General features: G+C 28.5%; 1 protein-coding gene across 1 annotated transcript in view; it reads left to right on the top strand.

Annotated features, from left to right (window-relative positions):
- The window catches only part of LOC111632635 (ras guanine nucleotide exchange factor B-like), an 88958-nt gene that overhangs the window by 57478 nt on the left and 7761 nt on the right, over positions 1-23719 (top strand). Inside the window, exon 2 of the mRNA XM_023377131.1 lies at positions 11674-11856. Coding sequence (XP_023232899.1) covers positions 11674-11856 — 183 coding nt within the window. The remainder of the gene's footprint in view (positions 1-11673; positions 11857-23719) is intronic.

Here is a 23719-nt window from a genome sequence, read left to right on the forward strand (position 1 = left end):
AATTTCTCCATGATATTTCTTTGGACATCATTTTTCAAAGTACAGTATAGATGTTGTTTTGTTAGGCTGGCAACACTGTTCTAGATGACGGGTCCATTTGCATGTTAGGATGACTAGATGAATGCTTTTGATGTTTGAAACACTGTTGGTGTCCTATTATAAGACTCAATTTATTGAAAAATCGTGTTAAGGTAATTCTGTCCTATAATCATTTCATTAAATTTTCACTGAAATCACTCAGATTTTAAATACATTTTTTATAATCATTGATCATGAGATGAATAGAAACACAACAAAAATGGCTGTTTCTGTTCATTCCATGCAATATTTTTCAATACCAATGATTTAAACTTTGAAGAAGTCTAAGACCTAGCACTGAAATAACCAAATAGATTACAAATAGGTCTGTTTTCCATAGTGTGTTTTCATAGTGATCTTGATTTATTTTATGAGGACACTTCTTTTAAACTTGGTGACTTCTCTGAAGTGAAAGGGTACGGAAGGTATAATGACTCTTCGGCAGACTGTGTGTTGCCAAAGTCTATCAAATTGAAGAATGTAGATATATGGAGCTCTTCCTGTAGGTGAACACCAGATGAGAAGATTTTTGGAGATATGTAAGGAATTTTACTTCACATATGGGAATATCATTAGTAAACTCTGTCCCCACTACCAGCAGCTCCTCAGTATGATAAGTTTTCCTGATGACTTCAGTGACTTGAGTAATTTTTAAAAGCTTTTCCATTTTCCACAATAACTGAATGAATTGAACAGTGTTTTGTAAAAGTTCTGTTTTCATTCTGTGTAATGTGCATAATATAAGATCTATATAACTAATAAACAATTTTGGCAAAGAAAAAACATTTCCTTTTAAATATCTAGTTCTAAAATAGAAATAAAACATAACTTTTAACTTATTGTTTTTATTCACCCAACTTGTGGGGTAGAAAGAAACATCAAGTAAAAAGAAACATGAGGAATTTGATTACTTTGCGTATCACCTACTGAAGTTGTTAAAAGGATAAGACTGATGTTTTTAAGACAACTTAAGAGATCACATTATTAACAGTATTGGAATTAAACAATTATTTAACTGTTTATGTTAATAAACAGTTAAATAATTGTTTAATTCCAATACTGAGAAGTTGGTAANTATTCTGTTTTGAATTTTTTTAAAAGCATGTATTTATATAAAGTACCTTTGTGGCCCACTGAATATGTGTAAATTTCTAATTCGCCCATTAAGAAAAAAGGTTGGACAACGCTGATATAAGTTATCTATGTATTGCTCTGGGGACCTGGGATGGAATCTGGGGATCAAAAGAAATCCCAAGAATTTTTTGGGCATGGTCTGTTTCTGATATAGTCATGTCAGACTTCATCCCTCACTACTCAACCTGGCCATTATGGGCCTAGCTGAACTAATGATGAACCTGAAAAAAGATTCTCTTAGTGCTCAGAGTGGAAATAATGTAAAAACAGAAACATTAATCCTTTATAAGTGTCCTTTAATCCATTCATAGAAATTTGGCAACCATAGGTGTCAGTTGATGTTTCAATGGCAGTTGGAAATATAATAGAATTTTTTTGGTTTATTGTTTTGTCGACTTCAATAGTTTTTGCATTTATATTTTTGACTTTACTTTCTTATCAATAAGAAGGATACAGTGAGATTGCTGGATATAAATTATGGAATAATTGACTTGTAATACATAGATAGAAATGCTTTATCATTTTCATCATCATTATCCGTTTTGTAATGAAACTATTTTTTTTAGAATTACATATTTATAGATACTAGAATTATTTGAGAACATTGCCATTTAAATAAAAAATATAAAGTTTTAAACATTTGAAATATAATAATAATAATTCTTAAGTTCAGACATTACACAGACAATACTTTATATAATGTACCAAAAAAATCTTTATACTACACAAGACTGCCAAACACTAGGATGTGTTAAATACTGCACTCTTAGAACCTATAACCGGTGTGATATAACAACAAAGAATGAAGATCACCACAAATGTTTTTGAACTGCTGTGAGTTCTTCCTTAGGTGTGAGACTGAATTACCGATGGGACCGAGCGAACTGTTACAGGAAATTTGAGAAACAATTACATGTGACAGAAAGCATCATTATTATTAATTTATAAGTTTCATTTGAATATTACTCAACTTTTGTAATTAATCATGTCAAGAGATTTTATATTATTCAAATCATTTTCATTATTTGTGATGATCCAGCAAAAGGCAAAGATTAAATTTTATTGCATGTGAATGATGTGTGAATTAAGTTATAAAGGGGACAAATATATAGATCAACTATCATGAATTGAAGAATATTGGAATGCTAGAATCACTGAAGGGGAATCCACATTTTCTTTCGGATTAAACATTTTTGGGATTACACATCTTTATCAACAGATTCTACAGAATCGCAAAAAATCAAAGAACCATTCCAGAGCCTTCGAGCATTAGGAAATTTTGAATGACTTGTTTAAATGCTTGAATTTTTAATGGAACTATAAAATGCCCAAAAAATAAAATAAAATAAATTAATTAAAAGCATTTAAAATGAAATTTCTAAATGCTCAAATGCTTTAGAATGCTTCTGATGTGTTTTGTTTCAGTTCTGTAAGATTGATGATGTGATGTGTAGTTCTGAAAAATATGTAAGCTGAAAGAAAATTTGGACTGCTTCAATGATACTAGCATTTCACTATTCTTCATACTTCTTATGGAGTCATGCAATTTGCTTAATTGCCATCAATATCTTGAATTTTTTCATATATCTTTTCATATATACATGAATTCAGTCATGGAAATTAACTAACAGATTTTATACATCTCATTATTGTCATCAAAGTATTTTGTATCTGTTAAGGTTAGATTAACTTGGACTTTTGAATTGTTTTCTGTTGATTAGTATTTCAAAAAATGTAGTAATTTGCTTTTTTTCTGTTTTTAATATTTAACAATGTAATTTGTCTGATAAATAAGTTTTTCATATATACAGTGAAATGTCAGTCCTCTCAATTTCATTATACAGTCAAAATATTTTGCTATATTGAAGTACAGTCAAAACTGCAAGGATAAAAGAAATTTATTGATAATAAAACTTTGCTTACATTTTGAAGCAAGAAAGTTTTTAAAAATGCAATTTGTCTGTCTATTAGTATTTATATGGAACCAAATTTTTCATTTTCAGAACATAAGTTATATTAAATTAGAATAAAAATTAATCTGTAATAAAAAATTATCAAAAAATATCATGAGCAAACAATNAAACCATAAAAATAATATAAGCATTCAAGTATTTTCATATTTAATTATCTAATGCAATTTTGGATATATAGTTTGATTTACAATAAAGAATTTTAATCTTGTGTATATACAAATTCTGTATTTCTGATGAAACTTTTGTGATTAAAGGTGAAAAACTTAAATGTGTATTTATTTCAACTTTTATAATTTTTAATCTATTTTTGGAATGCTGAACTATGTCTATTTCAACATTAATACATCAGGTTACCACAGTGAGTAAGGAAAGAACATATTTATGTATAAAAGTTTTATTTATTAATTAAAGCATTTGTAAAATAAAAATTATTTTAAGTACTTTTATAAAAATAAGCAATTAACAAGTACTGTACACTAGGAAAGGAAGAAATTATGTATTGATATATTATTAAAATTTAAAAAAAATGTAGTTAACATTGTTTATGATTTTTAAGAAACATCTTAAATTCCTTATTGATGTTATGTTTTGTTTTTTATGAGTTTCTGCATTTTCATGGAATACGCTACTATTTGAAATATACTAAAGATGGAATGATAGCCCTTTTTTCTTTCAACTCCTCAGCTGGCAGTATTCCCATAGTTTTGCTAGATAAACTGCAATAGAAAAAAAAAGTACATGTAATAAGTCATATTTCTTGCACTTGCTAGATGGTGAAGGGAAGATGCTAAAGTATATTATGAACGTATGGCCCTACGATCAATTCTCATTCATTCCCATCTTGTGGATGTATATTATAAAGTTTCCTTCTTCCTTGATGTTTGAATAGTTCTATAAACATCTGATGCAGCAAAACAAGACAGATTTCTGAAAACTGGTTATCCATTTTTTTTTATACTTTTAAGTTAAAAAATTATTATCGGAGACTTGGATTCATAGATTAAATGCATAGAACACTTTTTTTAATGGTTAATACATTAAATGCCCTTTAATTAATAAATGATTAATATATATATTAATTAATCATAATCATTTACTAATTACACTTACTGATTTTATATATATAAAATCAGTAAATGTAAAGATTTTATAATTTAGGATATTATTAAATATAATTTTTAATTAATTTTTTACAATAATTTCTTTTATATTTTAGATTTGTAATTAATAAAATTGAAAATTATATTTTAATATTAAGCATAAAAATCTGAAATTGTATTTTTAATTGACTTCATGTAAATTATTTTTCATTTATTTTCATTTAAGCTTATATTGTGTACAAACATTATTTATTAATAAAATAACTGATAAATTTTTATGAATTATTTATTCTTACTGAAATAAATATCATGAAATTTAAATAATTAAAACATTAGTGCTTTGATTTCTCTTTTAAGATATTATAGTATAAAAATTTGATGATTTTTTAGAATTTTAGAAAAATTTTTTAAGGATTTCTGCTTTTTTTAATGATTGGAATATTTCAAAATAAATATAAAATGATTTTTATACATGATTTGTTTATTTTATTATAATATATTGAATATTTAATTTAAATTTTGGATTATTTATTTGTCTGGAAAATTCATGCAGTTTATTTTAAAGTAGAACTAAATAAAAACTTTTTATCTGTAGACCTGTTTTTATTTAACAAATAATTTTTTCAGTGAAACTTATAACTTTCTTCTTATGTACTTGACAGTTTCATGATGCTATCTTCAAAGATATTTTGGCAGTTTTGATTCGAAAAATGCTTTAAAGTGATTTTTTTGACTTTATGTTTTCAATTTTTTTTTTCTATTTAAAGAATTTCAGAGATAGATGGTAATAAAATGCAATATCATTAAAATGTAGAAAAAAGGTTAAAAATTTCTCATTAATTCTTCTTATTTTTGTTATGTCATTATTATCATTAAATTTTTATTCTGATGAAAAATTATGCTTTTTACGTTTATTATTTTGATTTATTCTGCTTTAAATTGTCCAGTTGACTATTTGTTTGAAGTAATTTCATTATTTTTTTAGTAGTTCATAAAAACTTCTCACTATTTTAATCAAACACAGGACATAATTTTTTTTGGATATAAGTTAGTAGTCATTTGGAAAGTGAAATTTACTTTGACTAATTAGATACATTGAATGTTTCTTTCCACATTATTGTATTTTATAACATGAATGAAAAATGCATAGAATTTTAAATTATATCAATAAATAAATATATAAAATGCACTAAATACTGTATTTATAAATTACTTGAATATATTATCTAAATTATTTTAGAATCATTGTATTTAATTTTTATTATAAAGTAGATTTAAATGTAGGTTAATAGATATTATTTATACAGAAATTTGTAAAATTTTTTTATCTCCTTGTTAAAGATTGTAAATACCTGTATCTAAACTAATTTGTACATTTTAAGTTCTTGTACAAAATAAGCTTATTATTATTTTTATAAATGTAGGTTAAATTAGAAATTCTGAAAATTTCTAACTTCATCTTAATTAATTTGAAGATTTTATTTTTATATTTTTGAATTAATATAATAATCTATCAGAAGTAAAGATGATAAATATTATATAAATGCGTTTATTAAATTTTTACATTGATGCAGTTATACAAAGTTATGTTATTGTGCTGAATAAAGATAATTTTTATGCATTGAATTTCAAGAATTGAAATTGATTTGCTAATTATATGATTCTTTATTAAGTTGGGTTGTGCATTACTATAGATGTAAAGGCAAAAGAAAAATTAATTTCCAGTTATATGAAGTACTGTACATGAAACAAATATTCAGTTTGAACTATGTATATCAGGTTTTCACTAAACATAAATTAGGTATAACATTTAAAGTAAAAAAAATTTCATTTTTGTATTAATTACACATTTTATTTAGTAATATTATCTTTTAAAATAGCTTGAAATTGTTAAATTCAAACAGATACTTTTACATTTATATTTTAAAATACTTTTTGTTAAGGTTATCTTTATTAATGTACAGTCGACCCCCCCCCTATAACACTGTTGATTTTTCCGTTTTATATGAATTCCATGTTGTATGAGTCACTTAGATTTTACAAATACGTGTGCCGGGCTGTGAACAGCTCACGTATTTGTAAAATCTAAGTGACTCGTACAACATAGAATTCATATAAAACGGAAAAATCAACAGTGTTATAGGGGGGTCGGCTGTATTTTCAGAATAATGGTGTCATTATCAACAGAATATTCTTAAGTTAATTGTTACTGAACTGTAAGATAAAAGTTTTTATTGTAAATTCAGAGTATTCTCAAAATTTATTGAAGTCTATTTGGAATGATTACACTTTGTTAATATATTGATTTTTTTTCAATAATGGTATCACTTGTAATAGAAGCAGGATTTTGAAAATATTTTACAAATGATAATTAAATAGTTCTTTAGCAAATTTTGAAATTGTGCTGTTAAATCCCACACTATATATTAAGTGAAATATGTACTGTAAATTAATATTGTTTTTGTTGATTTTGAAATTCTCAATATAAAGAAATAAATAAATAAGCAACTTTTTAAAAGTTTTTCAATTTAAGTTGTGATATTTAAGATGTTTAATTAAAATAAATAATGTAAATATGATTGTTAAGAGTCATGTTTAATTGACAAGACTATGTCTTGTTTATAAAATCGTACTGCCGGTTTATGTTACCAACATAGAAGTATGAAGGAGTACACGTTGAGAGTTAATATTTGGCACAGAGTATTAGGTGCCTAAATCATTTGCGCATAAAAAAATCCAGACTCGTATGTAGTCAGGGGACCGAGAACCGAATCAGAATAAAATACAAAATGGCAACCCTCTTCTACAAACAGGCAAAACAGGCTCCTCACCCCACCGAAGTCAGGTGGGGGAGAGTACCACCCAGTCATTCTAAGAAGTGAACTCTGACCTTAGAACTGAACACTTAGTTTCTTCTATGTTAAATAAAACTTATAATCTAATTTTGAAATTTGGGAGAGCTTCAAATATGACATTAAAATAGGGTGTTATTACAAGTAGGTTTTTTAACATTATCTACTATAGTAAAATCATGGGACCGATAAAAATTTGACGTTATATTAGGGTTGTTGTGCAGCTGATGATGTTATAATCGAGTTAAACTGTATATTGTTTGTGCCAAATAAAAAAATAATTTTGGATGATACAATAGCCATGATTATTTTTTTCAAAAATGGGAAATTTTCGTTACACATCGATAAAAATTCATCCTGGGCCGACACATACTGGAGAGAAATTTTGAAATTGGATAAATTAATTTTATCGAAAATGCATCGTGGATGACCTCATGGTTGTGGTTGGTGAAGTTTGAATGATTGTGCCCAAAAGCAGCGATACCAAAGAAGATTGGAGAATGAGAATGAGACCTGCCTTGAGCATCAAAGTGATTCTGCTTAGTAGTGAGTCTCCAAGGCATTGTCTTGTTCTAAATACGGTTTTGCTGTTTTACTTGTTCATTTTAATTTTGTAGGTTACTATAGTATTAATGTTGAAAGTACTTTGACATTGCAGAATTTTGTGAAATGTTGAAGTAAATGATATAATCCAATTGTACAATTCAAGTACAGTTGTCCCTCTATAGTCCGACGTTTTTTAATCCGACATGCTCAGTAGTCCAACGCACCTCCCGTCAAGGTACCCGCCCCCGTTACATGTCTGCTTGCACAGAAGCATGTCGCAATGTGAATCTCCCCATCCAATTTTTACACGATGACACACATTTCGTGTGTTTTATGTGAGCAGTTCTGTTCGAACAGTTGGAGTAGAGAATATTGTAAGTTACTGCTAGCAAAACAATGCGAAATATGTAATTATTTTCGGTAATCCGGACACTTTTGGTAATCTAACACACCTTTGGTCCCATACCTGTCGGATTATCAAGGGACAACTGTACTACTAATCACTGTTGATAGAATATTCTATTTATTCACATCCACATAAATTAATTTAGAGAATAACAGCATATACCAAAATTCTCACTAATACAAATTGTAGAATTCTTGTGGTGCTATAAATTTCAAAGAAAATAAAATAACTTATTTTTTATATTCTTGTTCAATAAATTTATGTTTTTCATTTATTATTATTTGTTTAACTGTATACTATCATTATCAGATATTTAGAATGAAACAATGGAATAAGCATACTGTTTTTTAGATATGAGGTATCACATTTGAGTTTTACAAAATAAGTTTGTTTGTATGTATAGTATGTATGTAAAATGCATTAACAAAGTATTAATGCATACTGTAAGACACTTGCAATGTTATGAGCTTCAAAGATAAGAAAATAACTTACATTTTTTTCTTTTCAAATAGTTTAAGTTATTTAACTTAAAATAACAAACTATTTGAAAAAAAAAAATGTAAGTTATTTTCTTATCTTTGAAGTTCATAGCATTGCAAGTGTCTCACAGTATGCATTAATACGTTGTTAATGTTCTCCTACTTATTTAAAAATTTAATATTACTAATACTTTTAATTAAACTTATAAAATTATGTGGAAAAATAGATTGAAGGGAAATTTCATTTTTTTATTCATGCATATCAAATACTTATGCTATCAGTTATGCTATACAAAAATTCTGAATTGGATATTTTTAAAATGTATAAGAATTTGGACTAGCAACTTTAGATACCATTGTTATTATTTGTTTTTATACAGATTTTAACAGTTTATTTTGTGTACAAACACTCAACTGGTAAATTATCTACACACATATATATATATATATATATATATATGTATATGTATATATGTATAAAATATATATTGTAATAGATATAGCATTAATCATTATTAATTAATCAAATATTAAAAATTCAGTTGATTATGCTGGTCATTATTGACTTACAAATTAGTATAAAGTTGAATAATGATTGTATTATTAACATGCTTATATCTTCAAATAACTTAATCATTGTATATGTTATGTATATTTTCCATATTAAATCAATAAGTTAATTTTTTTTATCAGGGAAACAAGGAAATCAATAACAAAATTCTAAAAAAGCTGCTTTAACATAAAAATTCACAAAATTTGGCATGATGACGATGAAACAAACAAACTGTTAAAGTAGAGATTGAGATACCAAAATTATTTAAATAAAAATGTTTTTGATTTTAATTTAGATCATCTCTGAATTTTCTTGTTTAAATATTTAAAAATGAAGTCAATAAAAAAAAATGTTTTTGATTTTAATTAGCTTAAATAAATAAATGCCAGTTTTTTACGAGTATCTTTGATCTTATTCTTATTTGAACATAAAGTTTGCATGATGAAAATCTGGCAGACAAGCTGATTTCAGCATCTTTGGAAAAAGTTTTAAAACAGCTGTTAAATATTCACCTATAATACAATAATAGCATTTGATATGGAGAGAGATACCCTAAACTATATTTTTCTGGACAGAAGTATTTAAATACAAAACAATTACACCATTAATGGCCTTTTTAAGAAAACCATGCTTTAAAACAATGAAAATTATATTATCCAACTGAATATTTCTTTCTCTAGATAATGTGAAACAAGTACTGGAACATTTTATTAAGGTTTGAAAAGCAGTGAACTTATGAGATTTAACTTTATATTAACACAGTAAATATAATATCAAAGCTCATAAGNAGTTTGGCAGGTTTTGTTTTGAACAAGTTTTAGTATTTTTTTTCGTATTTATTATTGAACTATATTAGATACATGTCATACAGTTGTGTTCTCTTTGTATAATAAAATTACTATTACACATGCTATGTGAAAATTTTTGTTACTAGTTTTAATCCAAAACGATTCCAATTAAAGATGGGAGTATTCAAATGCAAGAATTAAAAGTATTTGATTCCAAAAGCTTTTTCTTGTTTCCAGGAACTTGCACTACATATTCAAAAGTTTATTGGATGTGATCTATATTAACTCATATGACAGTGAACAAGCCAATTTGATTTCTAAAAATTAGTATATAGTTTTATCATCAGAAATTCTAATTGCATTACAGTAATACAGAGACCAAATTATTTTGTGATTTAACTTCTTGAAGAATTTTAATATTCTAATTAATTGTTTACTTTAATATACGTAATTATCAACATGTTAATCAACTTGTTTTTGAATACTCTGTACTAATTAGTTACTAACTACTCTGTATAAGCAAATTACCAGCCCTGTGCTACCTTATTCTCATTATTTTCATGAATTGCATTTATTCCTTGTTCTTGAAAACTTGATTCTCAGAAACTCATTTGATTCTTAAAAGTTTTTGTTTCTGCCACTGGTTAATTCTAATAAAGACTAACTTTAACAAAGATCTTGTGTTTTATGTTCCCTTATTATGTGATGTTTGTTTCTTTGACAAGGCTTGAAATGGTTCTTGGAATACAGTTTGTCACACTTTGCAGTGACAGTTATACTTTGAGACAATTTTACTTATTTGTCTACAAGTGAAATTGTAATATTTGGCTTTACCAAGGTTATGTTATGCTTTTCATACCTAAAAACTGTTTCCATTTTGTATTGGACAGTTCTTGGTTTATATTGAAATTGAATGTAACAAAAAAAAAATTCTTCAGAATGAAGTGATTTTCTATTTCCATTTTATTCAGTTTTTGTTTTGGACAGGTTTTACTGCATAACAAATTTTGTATTGATAATGCATTTACATATAAAGAAAAGAATTATTATGTTTAATTTTTTTCATTTACGAGGATAAATTAATAAAATTTTATACTTGACATGATTATTTACAATGATGATTTAACTTAATGTAAAACATTTTTTTTCTACATAAAGATAACAGTAAAGTTGAAATATGCAAAATTATTTGTGCAAATAATTTTAAATATAAATTTAAACACAAATAATATGCATGTTTTGCTTAGTAGAAATGCGTATTAAAATCTCTTCTTCATTTGCTCTGCATATAAAATTTTACCGTTGATGACAATGACAATAACAAATTTAAACTAATAGTTCATAAATAATTATTATATAAGCATTTTCATATTTATTATAAAATATTTCTGCATGTTGAATATTTTATGATAAAGTAAGTATCACATAACATTTAAAACAGTTTCCAGTCTAATCTATTTTATGGTATTCAAAATATATTTAGTGTGTAGCATCATTTAATCTAAAATTCTGTAAGTTGAAAATAGTTCTTATTTCATCTTACATGCTAATTTATTTACTTTTATAACAGTAATCTGTTAATTTGCATAAATTTGTTGAAGTTAAATGTGAACGGGATGGGACTATACGTCGATCAATAGTTAAATGTTTCCTCTTAAATTAGTACTGTAATTATTTAAATATATATAATATAAAAATAAGTAAATAAATATAATTTTATTAAAGAAATAAAGTTTTTATTCAAAAGCTTCATAATAATTTCAGAGTGGACCAGTTGTGGATATGATGAAAAGACCATACATGACTTCTGGTAGCGATTCATCACCGTCTCATTCAACTCATGGACATCCCCAAGCTTATAGCCATCAGTATCATCAGAGATCATATTCTCAAACACAAGGTCAAAATGTTTCAACTAGATTAGTTGGTCAGTCATTTTCCCAGCAGGTAATAACTGTATTTTAGTTGGAACTGATACCTGTTGTTAAAACAATAAAATAGAAAAAAAATGAATTTTTTAATCTAAATATAAAAACATCTTACCACTGGGGTATTTAAATTTCTTTACTAAATGTTTTTTGGCTCTATTTATGAGCTCTCTTCGGGTAAATTGTTTGAATTCAGAACAACATTGAACATTTTTCTACAAATTCAAAATCAAATTAAGAATATACAGTAGTTAATGAATTTTTTAACATTGAAATCCTAAATTACTATAATAATAATCATAATAAACTCTCTCCAAAAAATTAATATAACAACCTAATTAATTAATATTTAAGATTGGCCACTGTCCAATATTGTTGTACATATTATAAGGTGTTTTTACTTGTTCCCAATTTTTTAAATAGTATATCTCCATGCTGTTGGAAATCATTCTACGTCCCTGGTGTTAACATAACTCATTTCAAAACTGAGTTTTTTTAAACACGTTTGTGTTTAAAAAAACTCAATTTTTTCTTTATTCATGGCTGTAGAGGGTGAGTGTACTTCATTAATGATTTTAAATTCCTTCCAAAGTACCAAAGTTCCTTGTATGTTTGCAATTTATGCCAAGAACATGTTTTCTTTCCTTTTCCTTACATCATATTGGTGTTCTTTAACTCTGATTTTTAAATTCCTCTTAGTTACTCCAACATATATCATTTTTAGGTTAAGCTCTTCATTAACTGTTGGGATCTGGTCTACTCCTGTTTTAGTTTCTTTTGGGATTGGATCCTTGTTATTTCACAGTATATGATGTAAATTAGGAGCTCTTTTATATATCATATAGAATTCTTTTTGAATACAGTTTCCTGATGAGGGCTCATAAATAGAACCAAAAAACATTTAGTAAAGAAATTTAAATGTCCCAGTGTTAAGGTGTTTTTTCATATTTAGTTAAAATAGGAGCTGGGTTAGAATGAATTGAATTTTTTTATGTTTAAAGTTTTTAATAAAATTTAAAGTTATTTGATATAATTAAATTATTTAATTATATGTTATATATATTTTGTAAGTGTGGACATAATGGAAAGAAAAATTCAATAGTAATTTTAAACAAAAATTTGATTTTTGTCATATACAAATGAATTGTATATAAAACATAAAATACAAAGACAGTAAATTTGAATTGAAAAATGTGTTAACAAATGAGTTTTGGTTTACCTCTCTTTTAATTAAGCATCTTTGCTTACTGTGAAATGTATAAAGATATTTATAAACATTCAACTCAAAACTGGTTATACTTAATAAATAAAGGCAAAATAAACCAATATCTAGCACAAAAATGTAAGACAGATAATGTTTTCACCAATATTAAATAGACATGAGAGAGAAATGTTTTCACCTGTTTGAAAGGTCATTCTCAGATTCTCACATTGGTTGAAAATGCTTCTCTCAATAAATTTGAGTTTATTCAATAACTGGATTTAAGGTTTCTTGTGGTTTTGGTTACTAAATACATCTAGTTTTTATGGTGATTTACTGCATAATTGCTTTTATTTATAGTAATTTTAGTTAAAAACTTAACTAAAGCCAAATAATTGATATAATGAATAGGGCTATTTTTTGGCTACTATTAATAATTAAATTCTGAGTAATTTGGAGTAGAGGTACTTAGAATTTAATTAATAATAGTAGCTGAAAAATATCTTGATTCATTATGGTGATCATTTGGCTTTGATTAATAACATCGGGATTTGAGATGTTTATCTTTGTATAGCAACTTAACATAATAAATTCTCAAGCTAGTATTAAAAAAGGTTGTTGGCAACAATATAGCATAATTTATTTTCTAACATTTGCAGCTATGCTTTGCACTAAATCAGTGGTTCTCAACCTTTTTTGTTGATGTACCCCATTAGCCCATTAGTTGTTTCTCGAGTACTCCTTATATTTTTGTATATAAATTTTATAATTACTGCATTAGATGTATACAGCCCTTATAATTGAGTGCCATAAAAAACTCTCACTAACTAACTACAACTAAAAGTGGATTACTTATTTTACGTAAATAATAATCAATTTAAACAGGTACTGTACAGTACATACATTTATTTATTATTATTTGACAAGTATATTATATAAAATCACAGAAGTCATTTCAATACATGCATAAATTACATTTCCTAAACATAAATAATAATAATTAATGATAAACAAAATTTAAATTATTCTACAATAATTTCTAACAATTTAATGGGATATTTGTTCTGATAAATCTTCAGCAATTTTTTTCCAAATTCGGTTTCCACCTTGTTAACTGACAACGAATGTCTGCTGATGCGTCAAGCCTGTTTTTTTAGTTTTTGTCACAAATACATCATTAAAATGGTAAAAGTTTTCTTTAGACCTTTTAAATTGGACCTTGCATGGCTTTAGCTCCATCAGTGCAGATGTCGATGCACTTTTTTGAAGTAATGAAATAGATTGCTATTTCATTACTTCGAATGAAATCATCGATTTTATTGAAAATATCAAAACCTGTAGTTGTATTTTTTAGGTCATCACACATTAACAAATCTTTGCAAAGCTCATTGTTGTACTGATATTTCACAAAACTAAAAGTACTGTCAATCCGCTGACATTGGTGCTTTCATCTATTCTAAAATTAATGCTCGGTTAAATTGAAATTTTACTAGACTACAGGTTCACTCGGCACTAATGGCACAAATAGAGTAAAAGGTAAATAAGGTAAATCAAGTGGATGAACAAGTTGTTTGGACTGTTAAAAGGGAAATCGATGTTCATACTGGGATATTTTAAAGTAAGCTTTTGTCATTTCTTGTGTTAATAATTTACAGCAAATTCATTAACATACGCCATTTTATAATGAAAGTTAGATGTACCCCTTCGATTTATGCGCGTACCCCTAGGGGTACATGTACCCCCAGTTGAGAACCACTGCTCTAAATAGACTGTTGATTGAGTCAAAAATGCTATGGTCAGATGGCCAAGGCAATTAAAGAGTCAGCTGTTCTGGATAACCAGGGATCAAATCCAGGTGAGCAACCCCAGGAATTTTTCATGGAAGGAAACTTCTAGATACACCAAGTCCTACCACCTTACCACCCAGCCATCCCAATTGTGGGTCTGGCTAAATCCATACTTAAAATAATCAAACATCTTAGTATTTCCAGCAACGAAGTATTTAATAAAAAATATAATAACGTTTTTCACTATTTTTAATAGTCTTCTTCAGTTATGCCTCTTTAAAACAAAAACGAATGTAAAATAGTTCAAGAGGCATAACTGAATAAGACTATTAAAAATAGTGGGAAACATTTATTATATTTTTTATTAAATACTTCGTTGCTGTAAATACTAAGGTGTTTAATTATTTTAAGACATTTATATTCCAGTAAGTTATTTTATTTTAAATCCATACTGTGTGGGGAAAAAACTTTCTTAGTGCCCATAGGACAAAAAGAGCCAAAAAATGAAAAAGTTTTAAAATATGCAAAAAATTTTCACGAGGCCATATATTCAGGAATCTGCATGTTATAATATGCAAAAGTGCAGAAATATTCAATTGTTATTGCACTTTCTGCATCTTGTATAAAACACAAGGTGTGAATAAGCTATTATATGAAATACTTAGTTTCATTAGACAGATGCTGAATTATACACTCATTTTGACATCTGAAGAAATCATGTTAGCATTTCAAGAAGTGACCAGAAAAACTAGACATATTCTGAAACAAATGATTATTATAGTCTGTACTTTAAGAAATGGCTAAGCACTTCTTAAAATGGCAAATTTCAGCATGTGGTTATAATGTATACAAGAGTTAAATTTTAATAGTTGAGCCCAGTTTAAATTGAAGTATACAAGACAGAATAAACACAGAAGTTTAAGCAGTTCAGAGGCATTTGAATATAGTCACCAGCATTGTCAATTACCCATTACCATTGATGTGGAAGTTGAATGATGCCATAAACAGATTCTGATGTGTTGATGGTCTGAATGCAACTGTTGACAGCATGTAAAATGTCTTCAATTGTCTTGAATTGCATGCCGTGGAGAGTGTCTTCACCATGGTAATTGAGACATGCAAGTTTCTTGTAAGCCTTATAAACTTCTCTAAATTATTAATATAATAAATATAAATACAACTTTTTTACAAAGAAAAATTCTTTGTTTCATCATTTTTTCGTTGTTCGCACCATCAGCAGTTCATTAATTAAAAAACACAAATACTCACGGAGACGACCTTCCTTTTTAGGCTACTGCCTTTGTAGTTAAAAAGCAAAAAATGATAAAAGCGCCTGAAACAAAGAATTTTTCTTTATAAAGAAGTTGTATTTATATTTATTATATTAATATTAAATAATCGTTGGCCATGTAAACTTATTATTTTTATTCTCTAAATTATTTAAATGTCAATTCTTTTAAGTATTTAGAGAGGAAAATCATCAGAATTGATACTTTTATGAAGATTTTTACCTTGTCCCTTTAATGAAATGCTATTATTTCATTAAACTTGTTTTTGGATTTTTGACTACAAACCTACAAGTTCCAAACAGCACTCTTGTAGTGTGACTTGTTGCAGTTTCAATGTTCAGCTAACAACCCTACTCTAACTTCAACAATATGATTTGAATTGACTGCTTTGCATGCTGGTCTGCTCTTTATGTCATTATAGCATAGGCATTGTACTAGATAGGGCAAAACTATTTTGCTTACAGGTAAGTTAGGATTTGCTACAGTGTGCTACATAAATGTATTTTGCTGTTTTTCTTTGGATTTCATATTAGTACAGGCTCACTATTAAAGGTCCAACCCCTGTATATAATTCTATTTTATATATAAATTTTATTACAATCATTTACAAATATGGAAGCAAACTAACTACATGTGCTATTATAATTATTTATGCAATAAACAACTTAAACAAACTTACTTAAAGAAGTCTGAAATTCTTTTTTAGACGACTTACTTCTGCTCGAAACCAAAACAGTGCTTATTTCAAAATACTTTCACAAACATTTTCGAACTTAGTTCTTGAAATAAGCACTGTTTTGGTTTCGAGCAGAAGTAAGTCGTATATTTTACAGTGTGTATAGAGGAGATTATTTATTCTTTTTTTAGATACAATTACTAACAACTTTTTATGCTGCCTCATGGAGAAAATGTGAAACCATGAAAAAATGCTAAAAATGTGAAGAAACTTGACACATAGATAGGAAATTAAGTTCTGAACAATTGAATATAATTTCAAACAATTACATATTTCCTGTGGCTCAATATACAGGATGATCAATGGGACTACTATGTTGGGTAATACAATTGTTAATGTGACATGGCATTAATTCAATGAGCACTTGAATATTGTTTTAGGGTAGTGTTGACCATGTAGCATTGACTATAGTCCACAGTTCATCTTTATTACAAGTCTATGAGAGAGCATTCACTTGATGTCCATCCATGTTCCACAGATTATTGATACCCTGTCAGCACAATTCTCACAGATCAGGGAATTGTGTTGGCCAAGGAATCTTGCAAAGCATGCCTTCTGATATTCACCATGTGGAATTGCAAATTATCCTGCTGGAAATTGGCAATGGGTATGCCCTGAAGATATGGTAGTGCAATGGGCTACAGTACTTAATCAACATAACATATTGTCAATGTGCCCATGATGCATACTAGAAGTGATTGGCTGTTGATGTAGACGGCTCCCAAACGATGACTCAGGTTGTTGAGCTGTGTGGCACTCCAAAATGGTAGAAGGGTCAGCCCAGTTGCCATGTTGCTCAGCGATCATCATTGCAAAAAGAGAATATTAATTTATCACTGAATACCATACTATGCTATTTGTTAGCGAGGAACAAACCACTGCAAGCATTTACAATGATGGTGTAATGTGAGGGGTAGTCTTTGTAAAGGATGGCTTGACTGCAAACCTGCCTCAACCAGTCTATGAGAAAATGCCATTGTTGATATTGGAATGTCCAAATTTGTCCTTATGCTCCTGAGAATGTCACCAGCTGTGACTAGTGGAGCATTGCATGACACTGGATGTGTTGATCTGTATGTTGTTCCAGTCTTGTTCGATGTTTGTATCAGTGCACTAGTCCCACTATGATGATGCACATTTTTTTCTGCTGACCACCATCTCCAATCCAAATTCAACCGACAGTTGTGGCATCTTGTTGAATTTCTGCTGCAAGACAATGCAAAGATCACCTGGCTGTACATAGGTCTATGATAAAACCATTAAAAAACATTTTCTGTTTGATTAAGTGGCTCTTAACAGTCTTTTAGAGAAATCTTCATCCTTAACTTTATCCAGACATAAAAAAAAAAAATGTTATAAAGCAGTTTCTGTGGGTATGACAATAGCAAGGTTTAAACCGAAGTTTACAATGCAAAAATGTGTACTTTGGACATTCAGTGCTGCCATCCTGTAAGCGTAGAAGTTTGACAATGGCATTTAGAATGTCAAGCATGATTCCACTGACATTCCAAATGCCATTGTCAAACTTCTAGCCTTACAGGAAGGCAGTACTGAATGTCTAACGTACATGTTTTTGCATTGAAAACTTTGGCTGCAACCTTGCTATTGTCTCTAAAATTAGCTTCACAGAATGGTTTTCCCCTACTTTCATGCTTTCAGATTATATGATTGGTCTGAAACTGTATCAGTTTTCATAATTTGTTTGTCTGACTAAAGCCTGAAATTTACCTAATGATGCAACAAAATCTTCATAATCTTTTGTGAGGCAATGTAATTATTGTCTCAATCTCTATTTTCTGTGATGAAGTGAGCCCTTTCTCTGAACACCCTGAGCAGTGATATATTGTAAGATTACAGATAGATTTAGAATAGTAGCTAGGGTTTGTCTGTTATGAAAAACCGGTTTTTTGAAGAAATTTATATAATTTGAAAACCGGGTTTCCCAACTAAAAAACCAGTTTTTCAGCCTAGACTTAAACATTTAAATTAATTAATTATTTGATTAAAAACATCAACATTTTGACACAAAATCATCTCTGACATAAAATAGGAATATTGTTAAATACTAAGTTTCATAAAACTAACTATAAAAACATTAAAAAAATCCCTGTATGCCTAAAAACTGTCCAATTCTCTATACAATAGGGAGAAATCTTTCAACAATGGAAAAATAATAGAAAGATTTGTACACTTAAAAGAATGCGTTGTTTTAGCTTTGAATGACATCGGTGCTTCTCACATGTGGAATGAAGCAGAATATTGTAAAATTGTAGAGCTCCTTAAAGTTTTATGACCAATACCTTTAGTAGCTGATGCCTTAGGACGACAAAGTTTGCATCTTGTCGTCCTATTTATTAATAAGTGAAGGCATATTTGAATTTCTGTTATGTGAATTGAAAAATTTGAAAACTGAAATTAGTTTCAAGTTGTTACATGCTGTAAAGGTACAAATTCAAGAGAGAAGACAAATGGGATTAGTAACACTTTTCCTTTATTTACAAAATCCACAGAATGTTAGGACAAAGTAGTCTAGCATATTTCTTCCACTTGTGCAAAATCTGATATCATTAAGTTATCTGGACAAATATTATCAAGATTATATCCAAATTATTCTATAGAAGATGACTGCGATAATGAAAAAGTGGCAAAGAAGAAAATCAAGCCATAGCTTTAAAAAATGCTATGGAAAATCAATGCATAAATATCTCAAGAACCTGAAATGACTTTGTCCAGCCCCAAGACATTAAAAAAAAAGAAATTTTTAGTATTAGAGGGTACAAACAGAAGAATGAAAAATTTAGATTTATTATTTAATGCTTTAAAAATGATTAAACTCAGCTCAGACAATGAGCATGTGTGAGATTTTTTTTTTATTTCTGGCAATTTTGTGTGCAAAATAAGGACATGGTTGAGCAATAGATCTATAGATGTTCTTTGCTTTCTAAAATCATATTTTCTTAGGAAAAATAAGAAATAAAATAATATTTTGTAGGCATTCATTATTATTCCTTTTTCTTTATGGTTTTTATGGAGTAAATTTTATAGTTTAATGTGATAATCTAGCATTTCCTTTTTTTTTCTTTTTTGTTTTGTGTAGACTTTGGTTAATTTTATTTTGTTATATTTTTGAAATTTTATAAATATTAAATAAATTAAAAAGTTTTAAAACAAGTTGTAAACATTCCTTATTTCATTTTTTGGAGGGAGTGAAAATTCGAAAACCGGTTAAAACTGGTTTCATAGAAAAGTTGAGATTCGAAAACTGGTTTTTTAAAAGTCAGTTTTTGTATAAACCCTAATAGTAGCAGTACATTATTCATGTGCTGCTCTAAAAAAGCTGCTGATATGACATTCGTTTAAATTTCTTTATTTTTCTTGAGAAAGGTCTTTTAACAAGATCGAAAACGTTAGAAGTAATAAACTTTGGCTGCAAGATAAGGTGTATTAGTAAGTTTTTTGATATGGTTAAATGAACAACAGTACTCTGCTAGCTAGTGCCCTGTTAGGAGGAGTTTCACTACATGTAAAACATAGGGGAGAATATTGGAAACATAGAAGAATTCTCTCTTAAAAAAACTGCTATCAGATTCTCTGTTAAGTGGACTTGGCTATAATTAGAGATTCTTTCTCCAGTAATTTGAAAATTAGTTAAAAGCAAATATATTTATTTAAAACACAAACAAAACATACATTGAACAGTTAAAAAATATTTCCATTCCATAATAATAATAAATATAAATTATAATAAAATAATTTGCTACTTTTAAGTAAAACTGAGAATAAATTTTATTCAAAAATATAATAAGTTAATTAAAAAACTATAAAAAAGCTATATAAATGTTATGTTTTTCATAATTAAACAATTTTTTTATATTAAAATTATCTTATTATTTACAATTAATTCCCATTTATATATAGTATTTAATTTTAAACTTTGACAAAACTGTCAAAATGCCAACCAAGGAAAAGTGAAACAATTTTTTTATAATTAAAAAAAATTAGATACATATTCTTTTTATTTTGAAAAATTATTTTTTAATTTTATATTAATAAGTTTGAACTATAAAATAAAACAATATTACTTGAATTTTATTTATTCAAGAAAGCATTTACAGATGGATGGATGTCTTTAACACATTTAGGAAGTTTCTAATGAACTTTAAAAAAACTTAGAAGTAGACATTACTTAATTTATAAAATGGCAATGATCAAAAAGGTTTTTTTTATCTGGTGAAAACCATTGTTACTTCATCAGGGTATATTGGGACAATATGCCTTGATGCAAACATGATGTTTAAACATGAGCAAACATGCTGCATGTTTAAATAGAAGAACTGTAAAAACATGTAAGAGGAAATTATTATGCAATGGGCGGCTTGGTCCCACTTAATGTAAAAAATGCTTGCAAATATATATCCCTTTGAGATAACGTGCAATGTCTACTATTCAGTAGAAATGAGGATAAAACTTTTTTTGGGAGTCATTCTTTATTTACAGTCTGCAACCAGTCAGTGCCCCCATTCTAACCTTTTTAGAACCATTGTCTGCACATTTTCAAGCATTTGTTTACATTAGTTGGGGCAAAGTCACTTGTCACCTTGTAACTCATTTTTATCATTTGTGTTCTTGTTAAGTAATTTTCTGTTATTGAGATCCATTACCATTGTGAAAAAGAACATTTAAAAATTTTTTTTAAAACCTTAATTTATCTGTATTCCTGAAGAAGTTTGCATTGATGCAAAAATGTACTTCAAGATTTAAATAAGATAATTAAATCTGTTTTCACATCTTTTGTTTTAACATCCAATTTAAATGTTCACATCTTGTTTTTGAATGATGAAAGCTGCAGTGAACTCCAAGCTACTCAACAATGAAAATGAATTACATAAGAATTGGCAAACTGATCCAGGAAGATAGGCATGTCAATTTGTGGTAGATTTCCTTTTAGCTTGGCCTAGTATATGGAACTGAACAGGGTATTATTCATGTTGACTGACATTACCATAAGGTCTGTGTGAGATGGGTTTGTGTTCATTAGCATCTGATCACAAAGCTATTGAATGGTTTCTGTATGTGTTGATTTCTTAGAATATTACAAGCAACCAAATGATTTTCTTCAGTAATTATTATATATAACAATGCAGATACATTATTTTATGTCCACTTAGAAAGCTACCTTTAAAGAACGAAAACATTCCTCTTTGTCGATAACAGGAAAGTTTAAGATGATGTCACCTGCTGGATTGTCATGGTTATATGCTTTTCAGAATTGATGGATGTGCTGTTGTCAGATTTTTTGTAGTGTGGATATACTGATAATGCCATTTCTTATTGCAGCATGCTAACACCATTATAAGAGGCCATTAGGAGAAAAACATCCTGGACTTTTTATCCAAGATGTTTCATGCTCAGACAGCATGAAAAGCAAATGAACACAATAACAAATTATACAAGATGAGCGAACCAACAGAGACAAACAAGCAAGACTCCAAATTATTTTTTTTTAAACATTAACTTACTCACTAACTAAACTAACCTACCATAACCTAGGATGATTCAAACCAGATGACTAAAGCTAAAAAACCCTAATCTAATTTAACCTAGCCTATCATAACCTAACCTGAAACCAAGCTAAGAGTCCCTAATCTAATTTACAACTAGGACTAACCAAATTTAGACTGAAAAAGAAGACAGAAAATAAGAATTAAAATTCAAAGTTGAAAGGCAGCTATATACTGACAGTTGAAACAACTGTCAGTATATAGCTGTCTTTCAACTTTGTATTGTCCATGCCTAAGCTAATTGCCATCTGTGCCCTGGAGTGAGTGCTCTCAAGAGCCAAACTAAGGGATATGAATGCAAGTAGATGGAACATTGTACATGAGTGAATGAGTTGGTGTGGGTTGCAAGGCCAGTTTACCCTTCAAGAATAGCATCCCTCATTAAACTATCCCTAATGTGATTGTACCTATAGTAGCAAAAAACTAAGTGAAATGGTGTTTGGACCTCCTGAATACCACAAACACAATGTGGATTGTCCCCAAGGTTAAATCTATGCAAATATTGCTTAAAGTTGCCATGTCTTATAAGTTGTGAGTGAGGGTGTAACTAGGGTAGAAGTGGCAAAGAATCGCAGTAGTGTCAACCTTCGGGGTGAAATTATAGGTGAGCCTACCAATGGTGTCACAGTCCCAGCTGTCTTGCCAGAGAATGAAGATTTGCTCTTCTTGATGTGATTGTTGATGTACAAGGTAGGAATGTAACTGAGTGACTGAAGATTTTGCAGCTTGTTTGGAAAGATGGTTAGGGGTCTCATTGCCCAGGACCCATTGGAAATCTATTCTAATATTGTTGTCTAAGTGTCTGAGAATGTGATGTATGAGATGGACTAGTTTTAAGTGGCTATCAGACTTTGCAATCCTACGTAAAGCTACCCTACTGTCAGAATAAATGCAATAGTATAAGTAGTGTCTTTTGTCCTTCCTATGCCTAATGTGAATTAAGCTCATATAAATAACTAAAGTTTCTGCCTGTGCTACTGAGCATTGTGTACCTAGACAGAAGCAAGCATTATGAAGCTTGCGGCCTAAGTCAGAGTAAACTACAAAAGCGGCACCCTCTTCGTCACTCATCTTGGAACCGTCAATGTAAATCCTAAATATGGGATGATCACCTGAATCTTCAAAGTAAACATAAGGGGCAAGCTGTGGAAGGAGTGGTAATCATAAGTTGGGAAAGTATTTTTGTCAATGCTGAATTTTTGATATCATCAATCAAGGTCAAATTGGAGGGAATCTTACCTACTCTAATCATTCTGTCGACGTTAGAGTTGCTATACTCTCGTCAGGGTAAGGTGACAAGATTTTACT

This window comes from Centruroides sculpturatus, unplaced genomic scaffold, assembly GCF_000671375.1.
Source record: "Centruroides sculpturatus isolate CEXI.00-Female unplaced genomic scaffold, Cexi_2.0 scaffold589, whole genome shotgun sequence".
Taxonomy (NCBI): Eukaryota; Metazoa; Arthropoda; class Arachnida; order Scorpiones; family Buthidae; genus Centruroides; species Centruroides sculpturatus.